Source organism: Malaya genurostris, chromosome 3, assembly GCF_030247185.1.
Source record: "Malaya genurostris strain Urasoe2022 chromosome 3, Malgen_1.1, whole genome shotgun sequence".
In the NCBI taxonomy this organism is placed as follows: domain Eukaryota; kingdom Metazoa; phylum Arthropoda; class Insecta; order Diptera; family Culicidae; genus Malaya; species Malaya genurostris.
Window position 1 is genome coordinate 66,721,494 of NC_080572.1, and position 27,427 is coordinate 66,748,920.

The 27,427-nt window shown below is 40.9% G+C and overlaps 1 protein-coding gene across 3 annotated transcripts in view; it reads left to right on the forward strand.

The window, feature by feature from the left end:
* LOC131438642 (E3 ubiquitin-protein ligase sina-like) overlaps positions 1–27,427 on the forward strand; it is a 47,513-nt gene that overhangs the window by 11,790 nt on the left and 8,296 nt on the right. For all 3 annotated transcript variants that reach the window (XM_058608794.1, XM_058608793.1, XM_058608792.1), the window contains 2 exons: positions 14,023–14,210; positions 14,264–15,068. In XM_058608794.1, coding sequence (XP_058464777.1) covers positions 14,140–14,210; positions 14,264–15,068 — 876 coding nt within the window. In that variant the 5' untranslated portion in view covers positions 14,023–14,139. The remainder of the gene's footprint in view (positions 1–14,022; positions 14,211–14,263; positions 15,069–27,427) is intronic.

The following is a 27,427-nucleotide window of genomic DNA, read 5'->3' on the forward strand; positions in this document are numbered from 1 at the left end:
GCTGTGCTCATGCACTTCTTCGTTTGGGAGAAAATGAGCTCCTGAGTTTCTATCTTTATCCCTACGTCGCACCGCACTACTCAACTGATCCCCGACGATGGATCTAGCCTACACCGACTGAGAGTTTCCCCTTTTACGCCACGCGGGACACCCGAAGGAGTGCCGAGGTCTGCTCTGCGATTCCGGTTGGAGCATGGCGTCCGGTTCGCTGATGCCCCGACGACTCGAATCGGTGTTGTGGCGTCTGCTCGACTAGTCCCCGGTGATGGATCTAGCCTACACCGACAGAGAGTTCCCCGACGATGGAAGTTCTCCCGAAACCGACGTTTTCGATACCCGTCTACGGCCCGACCGTAAGGATGCCTGGGTCGATCCAGTGATGCCGGTTGGAGGATGGCTTCCGGTTCACTGGTGCCCCGACTATCTTAACGGTGCTACGCCACGATCTACTCGTCTAGTCCCCGATGAAAGATCTAGACTACACCGACGGAGAGTTCCCCGGCGAAAGAGGCTCTCCCGACACCGAGTACCCTGTTGCACCGCTCGGGACACACGAGAGAGTGCCGAGGTCGGTCCAGCGATTCCAGTTGGAGCATAGCTTCTGGTTGGCTGGCGCCCCGACGACACAAGTCGGTGTTGTGGTGGCTACTCGACTAGTCCCCGCCGAAGGATCTAGCCTACCGCGACAGAGAGTTTCCCGACGCTGGAAGTTCTCTCGAAACCGACGTTCCGAAATCGGTTTACGACGAGCCTACTCAACTAGCCCACGGTGGTAGGTCTAGCCTACCCGACGGAGAGTTTCCCGGCGAAGAAACCTGTCCAGAAAACCGAGCCACATTCCACACGCTTCGTCCGTCTTCTTAGGGTGCCGAAAACAGTCCGGCATTTTTCGTCTTTGGACCTAGGTCATTTGACGCTGCTCTTCTCGCCAACTCCTCTGCAGTGTGGACATAATCTGAACAACTGTCCGGTTCACCGCGTTCCATTTTCCTTCGTCACTGCACATCCTTTGAACGATGTTCTCCACACTGACATCGGCGCCAACGATGGCAGTCATTTCGCTACGCGGTTGGATAAACCGTGGACAGCTGAATATTACGTGCTCCGGCGTTTCTTCTGTTTCCTGGCACTCAACACACAACGGCGACCTTGCGTGGCCAAATCTGTGCAAATATTGCTTAAAACAGCCATGTCCAGACAGGAATTGCGTCAGTTGAAAGTTTACCTCGCCGTGCACTCGGGTTGTCCAAACCGACAGGTTAGGAATTAATCGATGCGTCCACCTTCCCTTCTCCGCGTTGTCCCACTGCTGTTGCCATTTAGTGAGCGTATTGGCTCTCTCTCTGCTCCGGGCTCTTCCTGTGCCTTGATCCCTGTAGCATAGGCTATCCTCTTCCAGTAGCAGACAGATGGGGATCATTCCGGCTATCACGTGCACAGCGTCTGACGATATTGTTCGGTACGAACTTGTCACGCGCATTGCCATCAGTCTGAAAGTGCGGTTCAACTGGGCTCGGTTCCTTGCTGTTGTCAATGCCATCGACCACGCTGGAGCTGCGTATCGTACGATCGATGATGACACGCTCGCCAGTAACCTCCTCTTGCTACTGACAATCGCGGAATGATTGGGCATAATCCGAGATAACGCCAATATCACCTTCATTGCCTTCTTGCATATGTAGTCAACGTGACTATTAAAGTTCAGTCGATCGTCCAGTATAGCGCCCAGATGCTTGACCTCACGCTTCGAATTGATGATGCATTCACCGACCGAGATGCTCGCATGTTGCACCGCCTTTCGGTTGCTGATGATGACCATTTCAGTCTTTTCATGTGCCAGCACAAGCTTCTTTTCCCGCATCCAATTCTCAACGACGTCTACTGCCTCCATGGCGAGAACCTCCACCTCTTCTCGAGACTCGCCGATTACTAGGAGCGCCACATCATCCGCAAAGCCGACAATCCTAACTCCCCTGGGCAGATTTAGCTTCAGCACTTCGTCGTACATAATGTTCCACAACGTGGGACCCAGTATGGATCCCTGTGGAACGCCAGCCGTGACAGACATATTTACGTATCCGGCGTCTGTCTCGTATATCAGCGTCCGGTTCTGAAAATAACTTTTCAGAATCTGACATAGGTACTCTGGTATCCTCAACCTGTGCAGAGAGTCGGCTATTTCTACCCAGCTGGCACTGTTGAAAGCGTTTTTCACGTCCAATGTGACCACCGCACAGTAGCGGTTTCCCCTTTTCTGCTGCTTCTGGGCCTTTTCCATGGTTTCCATGACCACTCGTATGGCTTCTACAGTGGACCTGCCTTTCCGGAATCCGAACTGCATGTTCGACAGACCGTTCTCGCTCTCAGTGTACTTCGTGAGCCTGTTAAGGATCACTCTCTCCAGCAGTTTTCCGACTGTGTCCAACAAGCATATAGGCCTATATGCTGACGGATCGCCGGGTGGTTTGCCTGGCTTTGGTAGCAGCACCAGCTTCTGCCGCTTCCAGATGTCAGGGAAACTACCATCCTCCATGCATTTTTGGAATGTAGTCCTGAACATGTCTGGATTCTCCAGAATCGCAGCTTTAAGGGCCACATTTGGAACCCCGTCCGGGCCTGGAGCCTTCCTCACCGGTAAGGCTTTCGCTACAGCAATCAGCTCCTCGTTTGATACTCGGATTTCGTCGCCGCGGACATCCTGTACGTCGTACAGTACTGGCGGCCATATCGTAGGCTCATGCTTCGGGAACAGGGTCTCGATAATAGTTTTCATCCTTTCCGGGCACCTATCCGGTGGAACTGCTGGACCTTTCATCTTTGCCATGGCCATCTTATAGGCATTACCCCACGGATTCTCGTTGGCGTTGTTGTTCAGCTCTTCTAAACACTCTTTCTTGCTGAGCCTGATTGCCTTGTTGAGTGCGGCTCTTGCTATTCTATAGGGCAACCTTCTTTCCTCCCTTTCGCCGCTGTTTCTAGCTCTCTGCATCCTTCTCCTGGCATGTAGACAACGTGTCCGCAGGTCAGCGATCGTCGAATTCCACCAGTACGCCGGACGTCGCCCATTTCTGGGTTTTCCCATTCTAGGCATGGTTGCGTCACACGCACGTGATAGTGTTGCAGTCAGCTCTTCCGCGCTGAGGTTTATTGTGTTGCGCTCGAGCCTCAGTGCTTCCACAAATACGTCCTTGTTAAAGTTCGCTGTTTTCCACTTTCGCTCACCAAACTGCGTTCTGCTTGATTCCACCTGCGAGTCGCGTCCAACACAATACCGGATCGCTTGGTGATCGCTGTGGGTGTATTCTTCGCACACTCTCCAGTGCATGCTCCTTATCATACCCGGGCTGCAGAAAGTGACATCTATGATGGACTCTCTACCATCCTTACGGTAGGTGGTAGTGGTACCGTCGTTGGCAAGATCTACGTTCAGCTTAGCTAGGGCCTCCAGAAGACTGCTTCCCCTTGAGTTCGTGAGGCGGCTGCCCCATTCGACCGCCCAGGCATTGAAGTCACCAGCTACTACTACTGGTCTTCGGTCGGTTAGCTCTTCCGTTAGTTTGTCCAACATCCGGTTGAACTGTTCGATCGTCCATCGTGGAGGTGCATAACAACTACATATAAAGACTCCGTTGATTTTGGCTATAACAAACCCTTCATCTGCGCAGTGCACCACTTCTTGAATGGGGTATTTTCCCACTGCCCATATCGCTGCTGTTTTGGCTCCGTCTGATGTCCAGTTTCCATCTCCGGGTGGAATTTGGTATGGCTCCGAAATTATCGCAACATCGCATCTATGTTCCGCAACAGATTGCCGCAGAAGATGTTGTGCCGTATCACAGTGGTTGAGGTTAATTTGCACTACCTCCACTGGGACTTCGTTGCACTCGCTCGTTTGAAGGCCGGGCATCTGCTACCGCCTGTAGGATGTTTGTTATCCCCCGTGGCAGCGCAAATTAGGCATTTCGGAGGCTTCGTGCAATCCTTTGCCTTGTGACCTTCCTCGCCACACCTTCTGCATAGTTTGCTCCTATCCGGCCCTTGCCAGTTCCGTGCGAAGTGACCAAAACCCAGACACTTGAAGCACACGTCCGGTGGCTGGGAAACGCTCAGTGGACACACAGACCAACCCACACATATTTTCTCCACTTTCAACGCTTTATTAGCTGCATCTACTGGCAGCTTAATTAAGGCTACCTTGGTGCCGTCAGGTCCATTCCTGATACGGATGGTCATCTGGACCTCTCCTAGCTCGCATTGCTCCTTCAGGGCTAATTTTACCTCCTCCTCCGTAGTAATCTCGTCCAGATCTTTACACCGGAGAGTCGCTTCCGGGCACAAGGCTCTTACTTCCACCTTGTTTCCGAGGGCTTTCTCGGTAAGCTCCTTGTACGAGATGCTGCCTGCTTTGGGGTTTCTTTTCAGCTCGAGAAGCATCTCACCATTACGAGTGCGCCTGACCTTTTGCACGTCTTCCCCTAGCTCCTTAAGATCCGGGTTCATCCGCATAGCGCGTAGGACTTCGGCGTACGAGTCGTCGCTCGCTTTGACGATGAGAGCCTCGCTCTTATTCCTCGTCCTGACGACCTTACGTTTTTTGGGCGGGTTTTTTTTTGCTCGCTTTCTCCTTTTTTTTGCCGACGACCTGCCATTCAGTGCGGCTGTTTACCGCGTCGGTTGCTTCTGGTGGTAGTTTAGCTCCAGTGACACGGGCATCCTTGTGTCTCTTGGGACCACCTGGTCTAACATCTCCAGGCGATGCCCTTGGCCTCTTTGGTGTGAAGAAGGGCGTGGACTGCACCCCAGGGGGAACACTACTCGCCGTGTTGACCTCCCTCGTAACTGTGTCGGCTTCTGCCCTTTGCATTTGCGCTGCGCGACGTGCCTCTAAAGCAGTTTTCGCCGCTAACAACTCCTTCTCCCCAGCTTCTGCTCTCTGCACTACGTTTTTCCACTCCTTTACAGCAGAGCCAAGAGCGCCTTGGAGCTTAATCACCAACGCCTTGATGTCTTTGTGCACGTTACTTCTCTTATCCACATATTCGTGCAGCTCGTCCACCAACTTTTTCGCTGCCTCTACCCTCGGTGGTTGTGGTGGTTTCGTCCACGCGCTATACTGCTGCTGACCCTGCTGCTGAGCCTGCTGCTCGTTCGTGTGTTGCTTTTGCACCTGCTGGGTTTGCGGCGGCGGTGTCCTCACCAAGCCACTCTTGACAAACGGATTTGTCACTTCTTTCTCAACTTCGATTTCGATTACTTCCATTCTTTAGGGTCCCCACTCCGGGCCGCTATCTCCACTCGTTGTAGTAGTCGCTTATGATCCCTAGGTTATCTTTGCGAGCAGGGAGGCCTAGCGAGGGTTGAACACGTACCTTCATAGGGTTCGTGTCCAGAGCCGGATCAGCGTAAGCCAGGAGTGCTCTCAACTGGGCCTACTACCCACCTTAATTGGTGCGAGTATTGAACGTACCCGGAGGCCTGCCAAGGTTTTAACGGGACGGAGGCAGACGTACTGTTGGCCCGCTCGCCGTTTCAAGTCGGTATCACCCTTCCTTACTCAGGGAACAGAACAGCACGAATGTCAGCCCATCATCGTCATCCGATCCGTTATCCGCATCATGTCCGTTGTTGTTCGCCGTGGCCAGTATATAATAATCAGGGTCTTACTGGTATCGAACCTGATGTGCCGGTTGGCACTCCTGCTGGGCTTGTGTGCTTTGAGCGGTACACAGTCGCTTTGCTAGGGCCTACTTGCGGATACATGCAGCTTTTTATAGAAGTTCAACAGAGCCCACTGCCGAACCCCACCACATCCTAGGCAGGCCCCCGAACTCGCAGTGGCCATGGGGAGGGGTCGTTAAGCCCTTGGACTGTGTGTGTGTGTGTGTGTGTGTGTGTGTGTGTGTGTGTGTGTGTGTGTGTGTGTGTGTGTGTGTGTGTGTGTGTGTGTGTGTGTGTGTGTGTGTGTGTAAGTGTCACTCTATTTTCTCGGAGATGACTGAGCCGATTTCTACAAACTTATACCGTTTTCGTTTTTGAACCTAGACGCGGGCTACTCGGACTCCGAGTAAAACGAACACGTGGTACGCGCCCAAAACAACAACTCATGAAAAAAAGATAAAATAAACAAACTTGGCTGGATGCGTGGTGCGACCCGAGAAATTTTTCAGAGCGAAACTACGCGATTGGAGTCCGATCTAGAGCGACCTCAGGTTGCTAAAACAAACATATCAAACGTTGTTTGGGCGACTCTGGGTCAGCTTTCGGGCTGCTCTGATCAATTAACGAAAACGGTATTAGATTAGAGGGGCGGGTAGGGTCAAACATTTTTTAAAAAACTTTTTTTTTCTTTATATTTTCTTATAGTAAAACATTTCAAGCATATTCAGTGAAATTTTGAAACCTATTGGAACGAAACTCTGAAAGTTATGGGCCTTGGTCTGTGCTTATCCCATTCTGCGAAGAAGCATAAGTTCGGCGCACAGGATTAATATTTCTACGTCGATTGACATTAAAACCTTACAAAACATTCTTGAAATGTTTCATTATTACAAAATACAAAAGAAAAAATATGATTTTTCGTAAGTGTTAGACCCTGCAGACCCGCTAGAACAATTTTTTCCTTCGATTTTATAGACAGTTGAACGCGTTTTTCTCAAAATCAGGTTTTGAGTGTCCGTGTCCATCGTCATTCGAAAACTACTTCACCAATTATTTTCAAATATTGCACACACTTTCTACATGTTCGTTTGTTGTTACTTTGGGGAGGTTTTACAGCTACAAAATGTTGAATTTTTATGTGAAAAATCGTTGTTTTGGTCCCATACAAAGTTCCTGAATTTCATTTGGATCAGACTTCCTGTTCCGGAGTTACAGGGTGATCTACACCAAAAATTTGGAAATAATGCATTAAAAACGTGAAAAAAATGTCACTTTTCTCAGAGATGGCTCAACCGATTTTCACAATCTTTGATTCAAATGAAAAGTCTCATGGTCCCATACAAAGTTCCTGAATTTCATTTGGATCCGACTTCCGGTTCCGGAGCTGGTCCCATACAAAGTTCCTGAATTTCATTTGGATCTGACTTCCTGTTCCGGAGTTACAGGGTGATATGCACCAAAAATTTGGAAATAATGCATTAAAAATGTGAAAAAAAATGTCACTCACTTTTCTCAGAGATGGCTCAACCGATTTTCACAATCTTTGATTCAAATGAAAGGTCTCATGGTCCCATACAAAGTTCCTGAATTTCATTTGGATCCGACTTCCGGTTCCGGAGCTGGTCCCATACAAAGTTCCTGAATTTCATTTGGATCTGACTTCCTGTTCCGGAGTTACAGGGTGATATGCACCAAAAATTTGGAAATAATGCATTAAAAATGTGAAAAAAATGTCACTTTTCTCAGAGATGGCTCAACCGATTTTCACAATCTTTGATTCAAATGAAAAGTCTCATGGTCCCATACAAAGTTCCTGAATTTCATTTGGATCTGACTTCCTGTTCCGGAGTTACAGGGTGATCTACACCAAAAATTTGGAAATAATGCATTAAAAACGTGAAAAAAATGTCACTTTTCTCAGAGATGGCTCAACCGATTTTCACAATCTTTGATTCAAATGAAAAGTCTCATGGTCCCATACAAAGTTCCTGAATTTCATTTGGATCCGACTTCCGGTTCCGGAGCTGGTCCCATACAAAGTTCCTGAATTTCATTTGGATCCGACCTTCGGTTCCGGAATTACAGGATGATAAGCACCAAAAATTTGGAAATAATGCATTAAAAATGTAAAAAAAATGTCACTCCTTTTTCCCGGAGATGGCTCAACCGATTTTCACAAACTTAGATTCAAGTGAAAGGTCTCATAGCCCCATACAAAGTTCCTGAATTTCATTTGGATCCGACTTCCGATTCCGGAGCTACAGGGTGATATGTATCAAAATTATGAAAATAATGTCACTCAGAATCAGAACAAATTGGCTCAAATGGCACGTTCCCCTTGATAAATTTCGTTTGGATCCGGTCCCCGGATACGGAATTACAGGGTGTTACCCACCAAAAATGTGAAAATAATGTCACTCACTTTTCTCGGAGATGGCTGAACTGATTTCCACAAACTTTCAATTTTCATTCGGCTTAAACCCCTGCTTCCGGAGGTAGGGTACTTAGTGTAAAAATGACAGTTCCAAGAGTTTTGTTTTTCACCTCTTTATATTTGCTAGTTAATATCCCTGGTTTGATGACCATGACAATCTGTAACCAAATAAACCAACCATTGAAAATCCCATAAAAGATCTGCTGAATATTATTCAAATCCGATTACCGGTACGTTTTTTTCCAAAATTCAAATCTTCATAGAGAATCGTAAATAAATTTGTAGGTCATATTAGTGTATGGTTGAATGAACCGAATGTCACTATGCCGATATCTAGCTTTTGGTTGCGGAAGTACCAACAATAGTAATCAAATGTAATAGGGTAACAGATATTTTGGCCACTTCATATATTTTGGTCCAACTAACAAACTTTATGGATTTAATCGCTTTTAAGTAACCCATGTTGCATCAATTTGAAGCTAATCACATTAAATTATCTATTGCGAAAAAACCTCTTTCTTACCTCTTTATTACAACATTTAATGGATATTTTTACAAAGTGGGCAGAAATAAAATCAATCTCAAAGTGGAGCAAAATACCTCTGTTACCCTAAAATGTAGCTCACTTCACTTTCTCAAATATGATTAAACAGTTTTTCACCAACTTGAATTCAAATGTAGTGTACGAACGTAGCATTATGCAACAGAAATCTTCAAAACTATTTTCTGAACTTTTTCAAATTGTAGTATTTTGGGGAATTTCTGCTGTGATATACAGGAGGCAATGAAAACGAGAAAGGCATCATTACTCCACTAGGTGGATTAAAACAGGTTTTTAAATTACGAAATCGGAAGTCGGATCCAGATGAAATTCCAAAATTTTCTATAGAACCGTAGTGTGATATTTTTGGACGAAGGAAACTACGCTGTGGTTCGGCTGGATATGTCTATGTTTTTCGATTCATTTGATTTCATGAAAAATTGTAAAATTTCTAGATGTCTTGACACATGGTTAAATTTGCAAGTACGTAAAATTGTTTGGAGAAGACATTCGACTGTGGCGACTGAAAGAACAATTGAAGTTATTTGTTTTCGTAGCGAGCGATAAAAAGCCATCACCGATAGCACAAGTTGATTTGTTTACTTTCTTTGCTTATTCCACAAATCCGCGTTGAGGAATTTCCAATAGTTGGATAGCGATGGTCTGTTTCAGAACCGAGAATAATTGCGCTCATATCGTTTTCGCTCATAAAATATTTATATGTTATGATTTGTGAAGTGCCGATGCACCAAAACATAAAAACAAACGTGCTACAATGTATGAATAGATGATCCAAGCGAAGTGTTCTCCAGGAAAGTCTAGAATTGATCAACAATGTAATGAAATTAAATCTGGTTTTAACGTGAAAAACGTGATGGTTTTTCATCATTTCCGTCCTACAATCTCAGAAGAAATTTTCATTAAAGATCTGATAGAGTTTTTTTTTCAGTATCGAGAAACAACTATCGAACTGTCAAAAATAACCATGCTTCCGAACAGGGATATTTTTGGTAATGACAAAATAACTGTTGACCGTTAAATTTTAGCTAAAAGTTCAAACAATTCGCGAGATGGTCCAAAGCCTTAGCTCGGCGAGATCCAAAAATGTCTGTCGAATACGACTTCCGGTACCGGAATAAAATTGAAATTGCCCAAATAATTTTACTTCAGTTATATCGTTCCCCTGTTTCCGGTTCCGGAGATTGCTGAACCTATTTTGATAAACTTAGATTCAAATGAATGGTTGATTCAGTTCAGACAAGATTGTATTGATCAGAGTTCAACTTCGGACGATATCGTTCGAACAGGAATTGGGTTTGTTTGAAAAAAAAAACCTAACCATCAGATTTATATCTATAGACATTTTGACTCTAGTTTTTGAATGATGAGCTACAGGGCGCGTACCCCCGCTTGGAGGTGGGAGTCAATTTGCACTTCTTATAAGGTAAGGAAGTTGGACACAGTCGAACCATACCGAGATTGATCGTTTTTAAACCTTTCCGATCCGGTTCGGTACCGGCACCGATGTTATGCACATGGCAATGACGAAGAAACTGATTCGATCAAATGTAAATACACTCTCAGATCGGGGAAGGTTTGCATTGACCTAAATTTTTCCAACTTTACCAGTGTGGAAGAAATGAAATATGTTAATCAAATCTTCCATGATTGGTGGTATGTATGTGTGCATAGATTGCAATGTGTATTAATTCAATATTTCTCACTAATAGTACTGTTGTTGTACCGTTTAATTCCACTATGTCATGTCATTACGCTCTCACAACGTCACTATTTTCACAGTCACTATTTTCACAAAAGTGTATCAAACGATATAATACAGATACGTATTTCGGAATGTTATTTGCATCCTTCTTCAGTGTATCGGTTTTATAAGTTTATTGGATCATGGATTATCATGTCCTCTTTGTCACCACTGAACAACATCTTTTAATGTCTGCACACCTAGTAGTTTGATTGCATGTTAAATGTAGCTCTCTCTTAGTGTGCATTGTAGAATGTTTGCTACTTTCACTGACATTCGTTATTTTCACTCAGTTCTTCACTAATGCTAATTCATTAACGAAGACATTGAAAACACAGAAGCAGTTACATTACAAAATACCGACACGAGACAGACGCACGGCCCAATGATTGACTGGTTACCGGGTGAAGCACATTTCCTGCCCAAGTGTCAAATTCTATGGTGGATTTGTAATAGATGATACTCGTATCTTTCGTAGCAAACTAGTAACCGTATAGGAATCTGTCGCCTGAGTTATTTGCTGGAGGGTTTCGCCCTTCGTTACTAGTTTTCATTATTCATAGTTCGTCCGGTATGGAAAGTGTGGAGCCTTGTAACTGCCACCATCGGCCAGTACGACAATTTATGATAAAATTTTCAGTAATATGAGAAAACCACAAATATCTCAGAATCTCAGAACGCATTCAGTTCAAAATGACGCGAACAGAAATTCAACCGTATGAATTGAACGAATCATCGCAAAATCAACACATAGAAATACGGTATAATTCCATTAATTGAATGCAGTGGGCTTACGATACGTTTTGTTTGTTAGTGAAACAGGCACAAACTATGTATGGTTATAAACCATGAGTATTTTGAATTGACTAATATAAGGGAGACACATTGCAGCAAGTTGTTTAAGATGGTAATTTTAGTCATTCAATTTGTAGCTAAAATGCTCCTATATTTTATGTATGTATTTATTTCCCACCTATTGTAGCAGGACTACCATCTATAGCACTGGGTCGTCCTTCCATCCCAATTTGTTCTTGCCTAACCTTCTGACCAGAGTTGCAATTTGTCATATGAGATCAAATGAGATACTGTGATACTCAGTCAAATACAGGCGACTTTTTTTTAGTTTTCTTTATTAAGTTATTCAATCTTTATTGTACAATGTTGCTAAATGATAGTGGCGGATATCAGCTCTGCTCCTGACTATGATCTGCATATCATTGTATACAGGGCCAAAACGAGATGTGACTAGAAGACAATAGATTTCCTAAGAGTCAGTATTTATGCAAGCCATTGTAATGATGGATATCCTTCATAGCAGATCTTGTTCATAAAGGATGAGAACACTAAACTATTCATTTTTACCGTTCTGACTCTGTCGGATTTTTAGATTTTTTACCCTTTTCATCTTGCCGTATTCATTTCTCTTTGTCATATATTTGATATATTCATCCGGATCCGACCTCCGGTTTCGGAGTTATAGGGTAAAGTGTGCTAAATATTGTAAATCGTCATTTAAGGTGAAATGTAGCGGCGTGCGTGAATCGCGTTTTTGATCAATTATTCAAAAACTAGACTGATTTTCGAAAAACCAAAAACACTTAAGTTTTCGAAATCAAATTTATCACAACTAAGTATTCTTAGAATTTTGAAATTTTGCCTTGCCGAGTTGTAATTGGTTTTTGAAATGTATAAACGGTTACTGTTCTGTTCCACGGGGATGGTTTTAGTGCTGAAACGTAGTGTTTGTAGCAGAATTTCACATAGAATCTGAAAATGCAACTCAAAATTATAAAATTTTAGCCAAAACAACCGAAATTTGAAAAAGTTTCCATAATCTTTTCCGCAATCCGCGCGCTGCTGTTTTGTATTGAGGTGGTGTTAGAAATCCACGGTGGACTCGGTGGCATTATATCGTGAGCAAAAATTACATATCAAATAATGACGTGAATTTATGCAGTATTGGGTTTTGTGTTGAAATGAAAACAAGTTGAATACAATTAAATGGGTATTGTAAGAAGTCATCTATTTTCTAAGTAACTGTCATTTATAATGCTGAAAATGCCCAACTCTATTGAGCTCAATGCACTGATGTTGCTGAAGCAATAATGCTTGCCTGTGTAATATCATATAATAGGTATTAATTTAGACTGTAGCAATTTTTATACAAATACTAAAACTTCAACCTTGACAGGCTACTGAATGCAATGAATACAAACCAAGTAGTATCGTTCATGTAAAATATTTGAAAATATAACTTTTATATAACCTGTGATACAAACAATGTGGCCTGGTGAACTACTGGCAAAGATATCGAAAATACTTGTATGTTCTCTTGTTTTCAATCGTTCTTTTGAAGAAGAATCTATGCTTGCTACTAAACTCTGGTATATACATGGTTAGCAAGTTAGTCATTCATAATTACTCGTGATTCATAGCTCTAGTAAAATAGTAATCACTAACAAAAACGATTTAATTAGCATATATTCAAAGTGTGGCGGATCCAAAAATCCATTACGTCCAGTCTTATTTACAAGCCAAAATAACGAGAGGTAATCCCACTGCGCTCAATCACTGAAAAAAGTTCTGGTTTCTATTTGTCGGTTTTTCTTGTTATGCTTTGTGCGACGCTTCGTTCAACTGAAGTGGATAAAATTTTGCGCGCATTTTATGACGTTACATTTCACCTCAAACCGGCGAAACAAAAACCGTGAACATTTTTCTAAACTGGACTCAAAACTACACAAAGCGATAGCCATTATCAGTAAACAGCTAAACAAGCCGATTCCGGCTATCCTGGTTCCCGGTTTTCGATTAATGACGGGAGATAATAGTCATATGCTCAGAAATGGATCTTACTCATTTTTTTCAGAGATTGCAGAATCGATATTCCCATTCTTAGGGTCAAATGAAAGGTCTTATGGTTCTACCAAAAAATACTTTGCATATTTTTGGATTTAACAAAAACTTAAACCGTTGATTAGAGTACGATGGAAAAATCGTAAAATAATCTTCAAAATTTGAATAAAAACTAGTAGAGTTTGTACGTCATGTTAGTTGGTGTCCGTACGAACCGACTTCGATTATACCGGTTCTCGGGTTCAGGGGCTGGAAGTACATCTAATAGTGAACCCACTTCGTTTTCTTAAAGATGACCTACGCGAGCAAAGCTCTGCTTCATTCTGTATGTTATACTAGTTAATGCACAAATAATCCGTTGGTTTCTTTCAAAAATCGAAGAAAAACATTTTGAATAGAATACCACAGCATTATATATGAGAAAGGCATCATTACACCACTAGGTGGATCAAAACAGGTTTTTTACTTTTACAATTAGGGAAACAGAATCAGATCAGACCCATTTGAAACGTAGGGTAGGGAGATTGGAAATGCCAGCTTATTCCCAGTAACAAAGCACAGGCTTCTCGGTTCTTCTGGTAGGATTAATCTCCGTAGCGAATGTCACATAAGATTTAGTCATTGGAAGAAGATTCCGCAGCCTTAGATCGTATGGGCCAAGTGCCCAAAACCACCAACATTTTTTCTTCGTTTTCTTTTTACACACAAAATTTGTCGTAAATTATATTGCTCTCGAGCGAATGAATAATCGAACATGAAATTTCGTTACAGTGCTCTTCAGATTTCGAAGAAAAAAAATGTAATCCCATCAAACAACTGCTGGAATCGAAAAAAAGAGAATGTCCATACAGCAAAGCGGGATGTACGTGGACATTCAGTGTAACCGAAATGCGCCATCATCTGGAAGAGTGCAAATTTCGCCCGTATCGGTGCATCGCTTCAAAACTTAATATTCTTGGGTAGGTTTTATAAGTTCAGATGCCTGGTTTTGGGTTAAAATATTTGATTTCAGATGTAACTGGACTGGAGTCCAGCATGAAATTGAACAACATCTCCTGCAGGATCATAGCGTGCTCGGTCAGCCGTTCAGCTATTTTCAGGAATCGGAAATCCCGTTCTCAGAGGTTAAATCAATGGGCAGTATTAAATTGGTGGATGGCTTCAGTAAACAATTTATGCTATATTTCTTTTCGAACGCCACCACAAAGATAGTGTACTTCATGATTGTTTACTTTGGGCGCCGTGAGGAAGCGCAGCAGTACTACTACGAGTTTGAAATTCGATCCCGAAATGAACAGAATATTCGGAAGATCAAGTTCACGGAACAATGTGTATCAGATTGCGAAGATTTGAAGCGATTTATTGAAGAAGAAAAATGTGTAGTGGCTTCGTTCAAAACGATTAAGCATTTTCTGCATGAAGACTCGATTCCGTTTCGTTTCATATTGAAAAAGTTAACAAAAGATGTGGAACCAGCCCGCGTCGAGCGCCGTGTTTCGGAAAGTAATTCTAAACCGGTGAATTCTAAACCAAATCATTTTAATCAGAAAGGAAAAATGCACACTAATTTAACTCGAAGCTCATCGGTAGGAACTGTCGCTGGTGCCGGTGCGAGCGGTGGAAGCAAGAATTCCTCCAAGCAACCTCCGAAACCACCATTACGAAAATCTGCGGTTCCCTCCAACGGAACGAAGAATAAACCGGCTGATGCGTATCCCGAGCAGAGAGCCGAGTTTTCTGCTGTGAACCGAGGAAGGACATGCGACCCGGATTCGCCGTTTCTTCATCGAGACCCACCGATTCAAAGAAACGATGCGGTGAGTAAGAGAGAAATCGATCCTCGTGCTTTCTTTTGAAGCTTTTGTCTGTTGATTTGTGCGTATGTCTATGTTTTCCAAACGAAATGCTTCTTATTCTGCATATATACGAACTTGAATTCCTGATTTTAATTGGTGGTTGTGTTTTTTGTTGAGTCCGAAACGCCCGAAACTTTTTTGTGCTTGTTTATCTGTAATCATGAAGCTATTATCAACTTAGGTTTACTATTGTCGTTTTTCATTGAAAACACTCGTGAAGTGTTTTGCTCGACTCGTGCACTTTTCGAGTAGTAATTGTTTCATTGATTTGCACCGCACGAAAAAAAGTACGGGTGTGTAATGTCAGAGACATAACTGGATGTCGTGAATACGAATATGACACGCTTTATTTATGCTTCCGAATTCGATTTGGTAGTTCATCGATTGTTTGAATTGTGCAACTTTCCCCTCTTTCATTACTAGAAATTTAAACGATGCGCCTAGACTAAATTACAGATTAGTTACATTAAACATTCTGAAACGCACTTAAATACTATGAAATAAGCAGTATAGTTCTTTATAATAAAAAAAATGGTGACGATTTGAGTTAGTTCAGCACGCAGACTCTGAATTCTAAACCCATATTCCAGAACTAAGCTCTAAAACATGAAGACGATTTTTCGCCATGACTACCAGAATGGGTTTTATAGAGTACAGTAAAGTAAATTTCCGCATAATTCTTTAGGAGTATTATTATGGTTCTAAAAAGAACCGAATAGAAGAAGTCTGGAATAAAGAACTGGATCCTGAGTTCAAGAACTAAATTTAGAATCAAAAACAGACTCAGAATCCAGTTTCAATTCTAGAATTGCAATTTCGAAACTCAAATTAGTTCCGGAATACAGTTCCAGAATCCAGTTTCAGCACGCAGGCTCTGAATTCTAAACCTATATTGCGGAACTACAATCTGAAAATTGAACTTCTCGTTATGACTACCGAAAACCAAATGATGGCAGGTGCTTTCTCCGTCGCTGCTGGTTTAACTCTCGCGATGGCAGTCAGCTCGCCTTGAAGCCCAGCAAGCGAATGAAAGTTGCTACCTGAGCGTTTGAGGTTTTAACCACGCAAAAGGCGCTCTCTCCGTCGCTGCTGGTTGAAGGTTTAACTCTCGTGATGGCAGTCTGCTCGCCTTGAAGGCCAGCAAGCGAATGAAAGTTGCTACCTGAGCGTTTGAGGTTTTAACCACGCAAAAGGCGCTCTCTCCGTCGCTGCTGGTTGAAGGTTTAACTCCCACGACGTCTGCTCCCATCGAACGCACGAAAAGAAATGATCGATTTTCACCACGGTTCCCCTTTTATACGCATTCAGTTGAAGATATGTGCCTGACTACCTCAAAATCGTCGTCCTTGCGCGAAAAACCCAAGCGAAAGTAAAGAGTTTTCCGCATTATTTTGAAATATTGAGAAAACTTAATTTTTGAGTTGTTTGTGGTTATCTCACACTGATCAAAATATTATCCTAAATTCCTGATCATATTTTTGATGAAATGGTGAAAGAATTATGTTGCTACCATTAATACAAGTCGAGATATTCACGATTAAGTTCTGCCCATTCTTCCATATGGCTAACTTTGAAAAGGCACCCCATAGTAAAGTAAGTCGTATTCACGACAAAAATGCACTTTCGGGGTAATTCGCGGGCAACTACTTTGCATCCGTTTCCTTTTCCGAACAGCAAGCGTGCGAACAAAACCTCACAAAACTTTTTCATTGATTGACTTTCAGGGCAAAACACTGGCACCGAATGAGTGAAATCAATGGCAAACGACATATGTATCAACACCCAACGAAAGATAGATTCGAAAACGTTAGATAATTGAAATTGCAAATAGTAAAAACATGCGAAAAATATACCCCAGAGGCAGAAATTGAGCCTGTAAACTTTTTCCACTACGTGGAACTGTTCTTTTGAACTACTCTAAGATGAAACACATTTTCTTTCCAATTATGCGTCTGGTAAAGATGTAGGATATTCATTATTTACTTTTGCCGCTTGGCTATCTTTTGAATTAATGAGAACTCATTCGCGAGTTAATCAAATCTCGCATAAATTAAAAGGTGTAGCATATAAAAACTTCCCCCAAACAGAAATTAAATTGATATAAGCTGTTTGAAAGGGTTTGCATTGGAGATGATTTTCCCAAAATTTTAACCCTTCAACTGTCATATTCGTGGAGTTAGGGTGGTTCTTCTAATTTTCATTTTATTTACATTATTCAAAAACCTTTTTAGCAAAAAAAATGAAAAAATCAGTATTATTTCAGGCATTATGGGAAACTTTTCCGATTTTTTCAGAATTCTTCAAAATTTGTTTCATGTATAGAAAAATGATCAAAATTCTCGTTTTTTTTTATTCGCACTTACAATTTTGGCACCACTCTAGATTTTACATCAAATATTAATCATTGATGAGTACATTACGCTGTATTATTATCAGATTTTTATAAAATGTGGATGGGCATAATGGACTTTAAAACAAAATCAATCGAAAAACCGACGACACGACCAGGCACTTCGAAGAAAAATCGCAATAAAAAGTGCTCATGCGCGATCACTATCAGTTACCGAAGTATTGAAAGACCCCTAGGTAATAATAAAAATATATTTTACAAGCATCACTGCTGTGGTTGCTACGAAATAGTCACCATGCACAGCATAATAAACAAACAGGTAATACTTTAAAAGATGTATTATAAGTAAAACAGTTTATTTCAAGTTAGGCTAATTATAATGATTGCAGGAATAAACCAGTTTTCATGGCGCTAACAATAAAGCGATGTAATGATGATCGAGCAAAATGGAACATATCCGTATATATTTGCCACTGAATTTTTCGTTTGCAATCTATGTATCTATCAAAAATATTTGAATGACAACAGGAATGATAATGTCGTTTCGGGATTTTGATTTTTTTACTTAATGTTCAGAATCGCGATTTTGCATTTCATTCTAATAATCAAAATACCCTGTCAAGTCGTTCCCACGGATTGTCTTGTCTTCTACTGGTGTTTAAAAAGAATTTCAGGTCCTAATAACCGTTCTCACTGCCACTTTCACTTTCACTTCACACTTATATCACTTCACTTGATTTTCCCTGTTACCAGTATCACGCACACTGAAGTAGTCACGTAGTGAAAAAAATCATTTTTGCAAAAAAAAATGATGTGATGTTCGTAAAACCACAAGCTCATAAAAGTAATTACTTTTTCCTCTGAAGCGACTTTCGTGATAAATACCTACATTCACTTCACTTGATTTTCACCGTGAAGTGATACCGGTAATAAGGGCCTCATTATATGAATTCGATATAAGGAAAGAATTAAAAAGGGACACTCCGTTTCCGCATTTTAGCGTAGGCCACTCGACCTACGGTTTCGTCCACTTCTTTTGGTTCTTTCACACAACGGCATGTAGCTACGTGCATATATCATTAAATGCAATCCATGTCAGCGAAGCGCAGATCACAGTTGATTGAAATTGTTATCGCAGCATATTTCACCGGTAACTAAATTCGCGCGTTGCTTTATAAGGAAAGTTTACATTATTCAATGGAACTGCCAGTCCTAAAAGGACTTGTCCAGTAGCCCAACACAGCCGGGCACTCTCACTGTCAGTGTCAAGTGGGCCTGCCTCTGGTGCGAACTCGAGCAGTCTACGACGGTGACGGGAGATTATCGAATATTTATGCTGCCGGGGGGGGGGGGGGGGGGGGCAACTTTTCCCAGATAACGATAGGTGACAAGATACGACAAGACAGGCTTGCCACCAGATGGTCATGTAGGTATGTGCGAATTCCCAGAATGAACATTATGAAACCGTCACGAACAGAAGCTGTAAATTAATATTTAATGACGTAAATTTGCATTACGGTAACAACTTTTTCCAGCGGTGACTAGCTACAATTAGCAAGTCACAGTCGTGTGGCGCACGGCCCAACGAACGAGGATCAGATACATTTACTTATGATTACTTGCCACGGCAAAACAAGCAAGACGCTCCACATTCATTCGTCCGGTTTGTTGTATCGTAGTTTATCGAAAGATAAATCGAACTTTTTATGTCCGTATTTCATGCAACGACATACAACACAGTCGAGGTAGGGACGGATCATTAGAAAGGAGTTATGGGTGGGGCTCAAATGATCAGTTTTCACTGGGTTTGGTTATCATCTTACATTGATTATGTGGCCAATCCCAAGACTTTTCAGGAACCAGAACTAATTGGTTCAAACGGCACGTTTCCCTAGTTACTGAAAGGTTTGTGCCTGGATTTTTAGTTTTTTTTACTGTTTTCAGGGTTTTTGCCTTTCTCATATAGAAAGGTTATGCAATCACTGTGAAAATCGACTTTTGAACCGAGGCCCGGAGAGCCGAATGTCATATACCATTCGACTGAGTTCGTCGAGATCACAAAATGTCTGTGTGTGTGTGTGTGTGATAAATAATGTCACTCAATTTTCTCAGAGATGGTTGAACCGATTTTCCCAAACTTAGATTCAAAAAAAGGTTTTATGACCTAATTCTATTTTCCTGAGTTTCATTTGGATCCGACTTCTGGTTCCGGAATTAAAAGGAAATATGTGAAAATTTATGAAAAAATATGCAATCAATTTTCTCGGAAATTTCTTGACCAATTTTCACAAACTCAGAAGCAAATAAAAGGTCTTGAAATTCTTTAAAAAGTCCCCGAAAAGTTGATCCAGATCCGACATCCGGTCCCGGTATTACAGTGCAATTAGTGAAAATTTTCAATTTCATGAGTATTTTTCCACTAGCGATGGCGAAACGAGGTGCACATTTTTATAAAACTTACTGCTAAATTGATCTAGTTGTCGGATCTTATTAGTTAGTGAATTTATCAAACTACTTTGAAACTACTAGTCCCCGGTTTCCGCTTCCGAAAGCACCGATTATAGTGAAGAAAATCTCCAAAAACGGAACTCCCGTCGATTTCTCAGCAAATTAAGGCTCTCATTGCCTTTAAACATACTGTGCAATCTCATCCCGATCCGACTTCCGGTTCCGATGTTATAGGGCGAGGAGTGTCATAATATTCAAATTCAAAATGACGATGCAGGGAAACGGGTATAGCGTTATGGGTAAGTCGATGCCTTTCAAAAAAAAATTGAAAAAAAGCTTCAAAAACGAAACTCACTTCGATTTCTCAGCAACGGTTAAACTGATTTTCACGAATCGTGATTCAAATTAAAACTCTAACTGTCTCGTCTTTCGCTTCCGAAATTATAAGGCGATGAGTATCAAAACATTTAAATCATCATTCAAAATAACGATGCAAAACTGGAACGCTTTGGAACGAAGGGTTCCGTTCGCAGCTTGCTTTGTTCAATTTCGTTTAGTGTGCAATTTACATATAAAAAGTTTATGCAATCGCTTGACCAGTGAAAATTGGCCCGAAAGGCTAAGTGTGGTATGTGAGTATGTGTGAGTATGTGTCAAATAATGTCCCTCACAAAAGAAAAAAATTCATAGTGCCATAGGTTACTATTGAATTTCATCATGCTTTCATAGGCTAAAGTGTGTTCAAAATTGCACACCGGCATTTGGCACGACGATGCAAAAGAGGGTAAAATTAATATGAAGTAGAATCAAAACTGATTTAATTTGTACGAGGTCTGTTCAAAAAGTACCCGGAATTCTCATTTTTCTAAAAAAATATTTATTCGTCTACATATATATGGTCCCCTTCAAAGTAATCCCCCCTAGATATAATACACTTATGCCAGCGTTTTTTCCAGTCTTCGAAACACCCCTGATAGTCACTTTTTGTAATGCTCTGTAGCACTCTCAGCGATTCTGCCTTTATCTCTTCAATCGATGAAAAACGCTGTCCTTTCATGGGTCTCTTCAGCTTTGGGAACAGGAAAAAATCACACGGAGCGATATCTGGTGAATAAGGAGGTGATTAAAGTCTTGTTTTTAGCCAAAAAATCACGAATAAGCAACGATGAATTTTGCTGCTACTCGTTTCATGCCCAAAACATTTGAACTTCATCAGCAACTTCTCTGATTCGGCTATCATCCATAATCATTTTTTCCACTTTTCCCACATTTTCATCGATTATTGACGTGCTGGGTCGACCGGAGCGTTCGTCGTCTTCAACGTCTTCGCGGCCATCTTGGAAACGCTTATACCACTCGTAAACACTTGTTTTTTTTTCATAGCAGACTCACCGTATTTCGCACACTTGGTTACACTTTATTTCATTTTTCACGCAAAAATTAATACAAATTCTGTGACTCTTCAATTCTTCCATTGTTTAAACTAACAAAAATCGCCGAGCTAAAAAAACACGTCTACACCAGCCGCTACAAGACAGAATGTAAACAATGAATACAGCTGAAAATTTCACCATACATTAGGGACATATATACCAACACAATAAGAAAAATTTTGACCACCGGACTCTCCAGACGCGCGCAATTAAAAAATTCCGGGAACTTTTTGAACAGACCTCGTATGCTATATTAGTTACTTACCAAACGAACCGACTTCGGCCCGACTGGTTTCAAGTTCCCGGTTCAAGAAGTACCGGAAATATTTGGCAGAAACGTTTGAACGAGACTCACTCAATTTTCTCAGAGATGATTTGATCGATTTCACCAAACTTTGGCTCAAATAAAAGTTCCTATAGTCTCATAGGTTGCTGTTTAATTTCATCCGGGTTTGTCTTCCGGTTCCAGATCTATAGGGTAAAGTGTATATAATCATTTAGTGCGAGGATGCAAAATAAAGAAAAATTCTTATTAACTTGACATAACTGTTCACAAATTGAAAAAATTATGTTAGTTCATACCCAAAGAAAATTTATTTTATTCAAGATTGGAAAATAAATTTCTTGACAGAATCTTTTAGTGATATTTTTGAAAATATGAATAATATTAGAGTACAAGAATCAATCTTTATTCAAGAAGTTCAATTGTAGGTAAAAAAACGGGCGTTAACGTATTATCATTCTTTTGTGTTTATTTTAAATTAATTCCAATTATAATATTAAGACAATTGCAGGAATCGGCGAAATGACCCTTTCTGCGAAATGGCTTTCCGCGAAATGATATTCTGCGATGTGGCGAAATGTAATTTACCGAAACGACCCTTTCGGCGAAATGACTTTCGGCGAAACGGCTTTCGGCGAAATGATCCTGATCCGATTGGAATCTCTAATGAAACGTTTAAACTATTTACACTCATTCTTAGGCGCTATTCACACTAGGCCGTGACGTATCCGGAACGAGACTGGACCGGATTCCATCCGGGTTACGCTTCAAATTTATTTAATGCAGCTCCATTTGAATATTCTCACTAGACCGTGTCGTACCCGTGTCTGTATCGACACACGTCCGAAGCACGGTCAAAGCATGCGTTGACTCAAAGTTACTATTGGCAGGTACTTGAATTGTTACATGCTTTCCATCCAATGCTCCAAGACACAGCGGGAAATTCCACAAAAATCGTTAGCAATCTTCTTCCACATATCTCCTGTTGGTTTCGGCATTGCATCGTCGATTAATTTTTCGATAATTACACGACATATCTCAAGTATGTAACTAAATGCTATGGTTTTTTTAGTGTCCCCTGTTGCTAAATATCAGAAATCATGAGACGAACACAAACTATAAGCCATCTCAATGATCGTAATACAATTTTTGGTTGAAGTTAAACAAACTGCCAGTCTCTCTCGGGGAGTCACTGCCAATCGGAATGTAGTGTCATGCTTTTTAAGACACGGCTGAATTTTACTCAACAGCGAGTTGCAACAGGCTTCTGTCATTCGGAAATATTCCTTGATCTCGTCATTCACAAGCTACTTATATAAGGTGAATTCACCCTCAACTGCTCTTTTTCGCCAAAATTCGTGCATCCAAATCTTCTGTCATTTTTTTGTTTTTAAACTGCTGATTATCTTCGTCATTCAATTACAATTATGGCCAATTCTTCGTTGAAAAAATGTGCCATTTTCGTGAAGAACAGAAAAACATTAATTGCAACGATTGTGTAGGTATTGCTAATAGCAACGGCAGCGACACGGAAAGTGCACGGTCTGATGAGAATATTTTACAAATAAATCCCGGCACGTTGCTGTCCCGTTCCGGACACGTCACGGCCTAGTGTGAATAGCGCTTTATTTGACCAATTTTTGGCAATGGGTTGAAGATAATTCTGGTCTCACGGTGAGATTTTCTTCACCCTCTAAGTATCACGCTGTAGATAAACGCAAAAGCGGTTAGTTTCGGGTCTTTACGCACTTTGAAGAGAGGCTACAAGAATACATATTATTAGTGAACAGAATATATAATTAAATACAAAATTAGCAAGCCATAAAAACTCTCAATTCCGATTTAGATCTGCAGTCGATGATGAGAACTTTTGAGATGCTCTAGATTGGGCATGTGCAATAATGAAACCGAGAACGATTACCTTGAAAAGATAAACAATGGTAACTAGGGTTACTGTAACTGTTATTTCGAAAACAACAATTTCGCTGACCGCGTTCCCAATTTTAAACTTTTTTCATAAGATATCATTTTGACATTACCAGTTACTGAGGGGTAGCTCGATTTGCGATACAGTTTTAAAAGCGAGTGGCAGGTCGTGTCGTCGGAAAACCATTAAATTATCATCAGATGGAGACGCATAGTATTTAGTTTGTGGGAATGTTCCGCGAGACGAGAAATGAAAGACGAGCGCGGCGTACTCTCTAACTTGTTTATTCGTGTTCTCATTTATAACTGCGCAATTCCAGTTCTTCTTCTTATTCATTGCAAAACGGCAAGGGGTGCTCGAATGCGTTTTACTGTGTAATCATTAAGAGCGTCACCACATAATCCCCCCCAGTTACACCAGGAACCTGACCCTGTGTCCTGATTGTGTAACTTTGGTCTTCGGAGCTGGTTTTGAAATTTATTCGTCGCAGATGAACGCTGGTTTGATTCGGTCGATCGAGATTCGCTGAACTTTAGAGTTGATGAAAACATCCATATACTTTGCATGTCGTAGAATCAGGGCTCATAAAAATGGTTGGTTTAACGTGGTGGTTTGGAGTAGAGATGGTCGGGTATAGAAATTCTTATACCCGAACCCGACCCGTACCCGAGTGATCAGCAAAAAAATTTACCCGTACCCGTATAAAAATTAAAAAAATTACCCGTACCCGACCCGTACCCGATCAATAATAAAAAAAAATTACCCGTACCCGACCCGTACCCGAAAAAAAATAAAAAAATTTACCCGTGCCCGACCCGTACCCGATTAAAAATAACCTGTACTCGTACCCGACCCGAATGAGTAGTAAAAATTTTACCAAAATTCAGTATGAAAAAAATAAAGTGTTTTAGATATCGAGCCGTATCAGGCTCTAGTTGGTAAGAAAAATACAATAAAATGCTTGTTATAAATAAATACAATGTGAAGCATGAATAATGTAATGTAACTTTTTTTTAAACATGCAAACCATTTTCGTTCAGCGGAAGGATACAACTAAGTTTCTGTCAAATCAGAAGTGACATTGAGGTTACCAATGTCGAAATAACCGCTAGTTCAAAAATAAATGTTAGATGGCGGACCCTGCAGATTTTCAATGTCTTTGGTATTTTATACTCATTTACAAATGTCAACAAAAGGGAGTAATAGTAGTCAAATATTTCGAGAAGCATATTTACCCAAAATGTCGTAATACCCGTTGTATTCAATTTTGGGTAGGTATGGTTTTTACGAAACAGTGCGACTTTTGACCCAATTCTTTAGAACCACAAGTAAGCGTACTCATTATCTTGACACACAAATAAAAATTCACATTCGAATCACTTGAAAAATCACGTAAAATAGTTCCAAATGTCAAATTGAATATTATACGTGACGAAAATGAATGTTATGCGAACATCCCCTAAAATGAATAGTGTGTTATCAGTTCGTTTACGTGAATTGACCAAAGAATCAAACAATGTACGTGTATTCCCGGTGTGAAAAATTCAATTTTGAAAATGATGAACAGTGAGTCCTTCAAGTGTAAGTAGTTTGAACATTCGTAGGAAATTTTTTTGGTTACAATTTTTTACTACAAAGTAAAATGAATTATGATTTTGATTTAAATTAATTTTTCAACTATGCCCGTTTTGTAAGCCTCACAAACCCACACCCACGATGTTATCGGTAGCTGGTGGTTTTTACAGCCATTGAACCGGTGGAACCCTCTACGAGTGAACACGGTGAAAATTTGAGCATTTCGCGAGAAAAGATTTTCACCCGTACTTTTGCGACTCCACGTTGTCACGCATCGAGATTTTCACTTGTTGTCCAGTGAAAAGAAACGAAAATTAACTAGCAATATAGCCCAACTTGCTGTGCCATCAATCGGTGTCATTTCAAGTGAGGTGACACCACTCAAAAGTGTAGAATAAGAAGAACTTCTATGCAGATTTTCTGAATTAAATGTTCATGTTTTTATGGTAAGAATTAGAGATGGTCGGGTATCGGGTATTTTACCCGAAACCCGACCCGTACCCGTACCCGACGGGTTTTTGGTCGGGTACGGGTAAAAATTTTTATTTTCAATCGGGTACGGGTCGGGTACGGGTAAAAAATTTTACTGCTCACTCGGGTACGGGTCGGGTACGGGTAAAAAAATTTAACGCTCACTCGGGTACGGGTCGGGTACGGGTAATTTTTTTTTTCGGATCGATTACCCGACCATTTGTACTTCACATAAATATGTTTACACGTTGACGAGATTTTTTCATTGCGAAACAGTTCTTCCGGAAAATAATCAATTTGATTCAATGGGTTTTGACATTCGCGATAAGGACCAGACCTGTCAACTGGCATCTTTTTCCAGAAAAAAAAACATTTCTTTCTTCATTTAAAAAAATATCAATCATAGTTACGTGAAAAGTTATGTGAATATTTCCCGCCCTACTTTGTTTATAACTTATTTAATAAGACACACTGCCTTAGCTCTATGATGTTGCGGTCGGAATCTACTTTTCACGTAGGTTTTAATGGACTGCCATTTTAAAACTGTTTAATGCACAATTCAGTAAAAATTATTTGATTCATATACTGCCCATACTCGCATATCAGTCTCATATCGATTTTCGCCAATTTTGAGTTAGCTTGAGGAATGGAGTCTTTCCTTAATATACTCTCAGAAATTGCAATGAAAGTTGAGGGTTTGTTCAGTAAAATATAAAAAAATATCAACTCATTTCTGTGTACCATATGCTAAAGTACCCGCATATCAGTCCCATTCAGTGCAAAATTTCAATAATTTCATTTGTTGCAATATTGGAACAGCAAAGGTGTATTACCGATATTTCATGTAATAATACCAAGATTTAGCATTAGGGAGCAAAGCAAAGACTTGGCATTACTCTCCTTTCGTGGAGTTTGGCCTTTCTGTTTCAACAGACTTCGCAGCCGATTCTTAGTGTACAGAATCATTGCATGGCTAGTACTATGAATCCTACTGACACTAAGAATCCTTCCAGGTCGGAGCTCGAACATACGACAGCTGACTTGTAAGACCAGCGTCCTATGTATTGAACCGCCAACCCGGGACCAGCATTAGGGAGCACAATAAATAAAAAAATCGGAAATAAACTTTTGATCGTCTTTTTCTCAACATGCCGATTTCCCATATGGGACTGATATGCAAGTATTGGAAGTATATAAAATGTAGTGTAGTACTCATATCACATTCAGATACCAGAAAACTGTTATTTTAAATATTGGTTGGAGATTTTCAAAACTTTCATAAAAATCATTAGGATTTTTACCATAAAAACATGAACATTTATTTCAGAAAATCTGCACAGAAGTTCTTCTTATTCTGCACTTCTGGGTGGTGTCACCTCACTTGAAATGACACCGATTGATGGCACAGCAAGTTGGGCTATATTGCTAGTTAATTTTCGTTTCTTTCCACTGGACTACAAGTGAAAATCTCGATGCGTGACAACGTGGAGTCGCAAAAGTAAGGGTGAAAATCTTTTCTCGTGAAATACTCAAATTTTCACCGTGTTCACTCGTTGAGGGTTTCACCGGTTCAGTGGCTGTAAAAACCACCAGCTACCGATAACATCGTGGGTGTGGGTTTGTGAGGCTTACAAAACGGGCATAGTTGACAGATAAATTTAAATCAAAATCATAATTCATTTTGCTTTGTAGTAAAAAATTGTAACCAAAAAAATTTCCCACGAATGTTCAAACTACTTACACTTGAAGGACTCACTGTTCACCATGTTCAAAATTGAATTTTTCACACCGGGAATACACGTACGTTGTTTGATTCTTTGGTCAATTCACGTA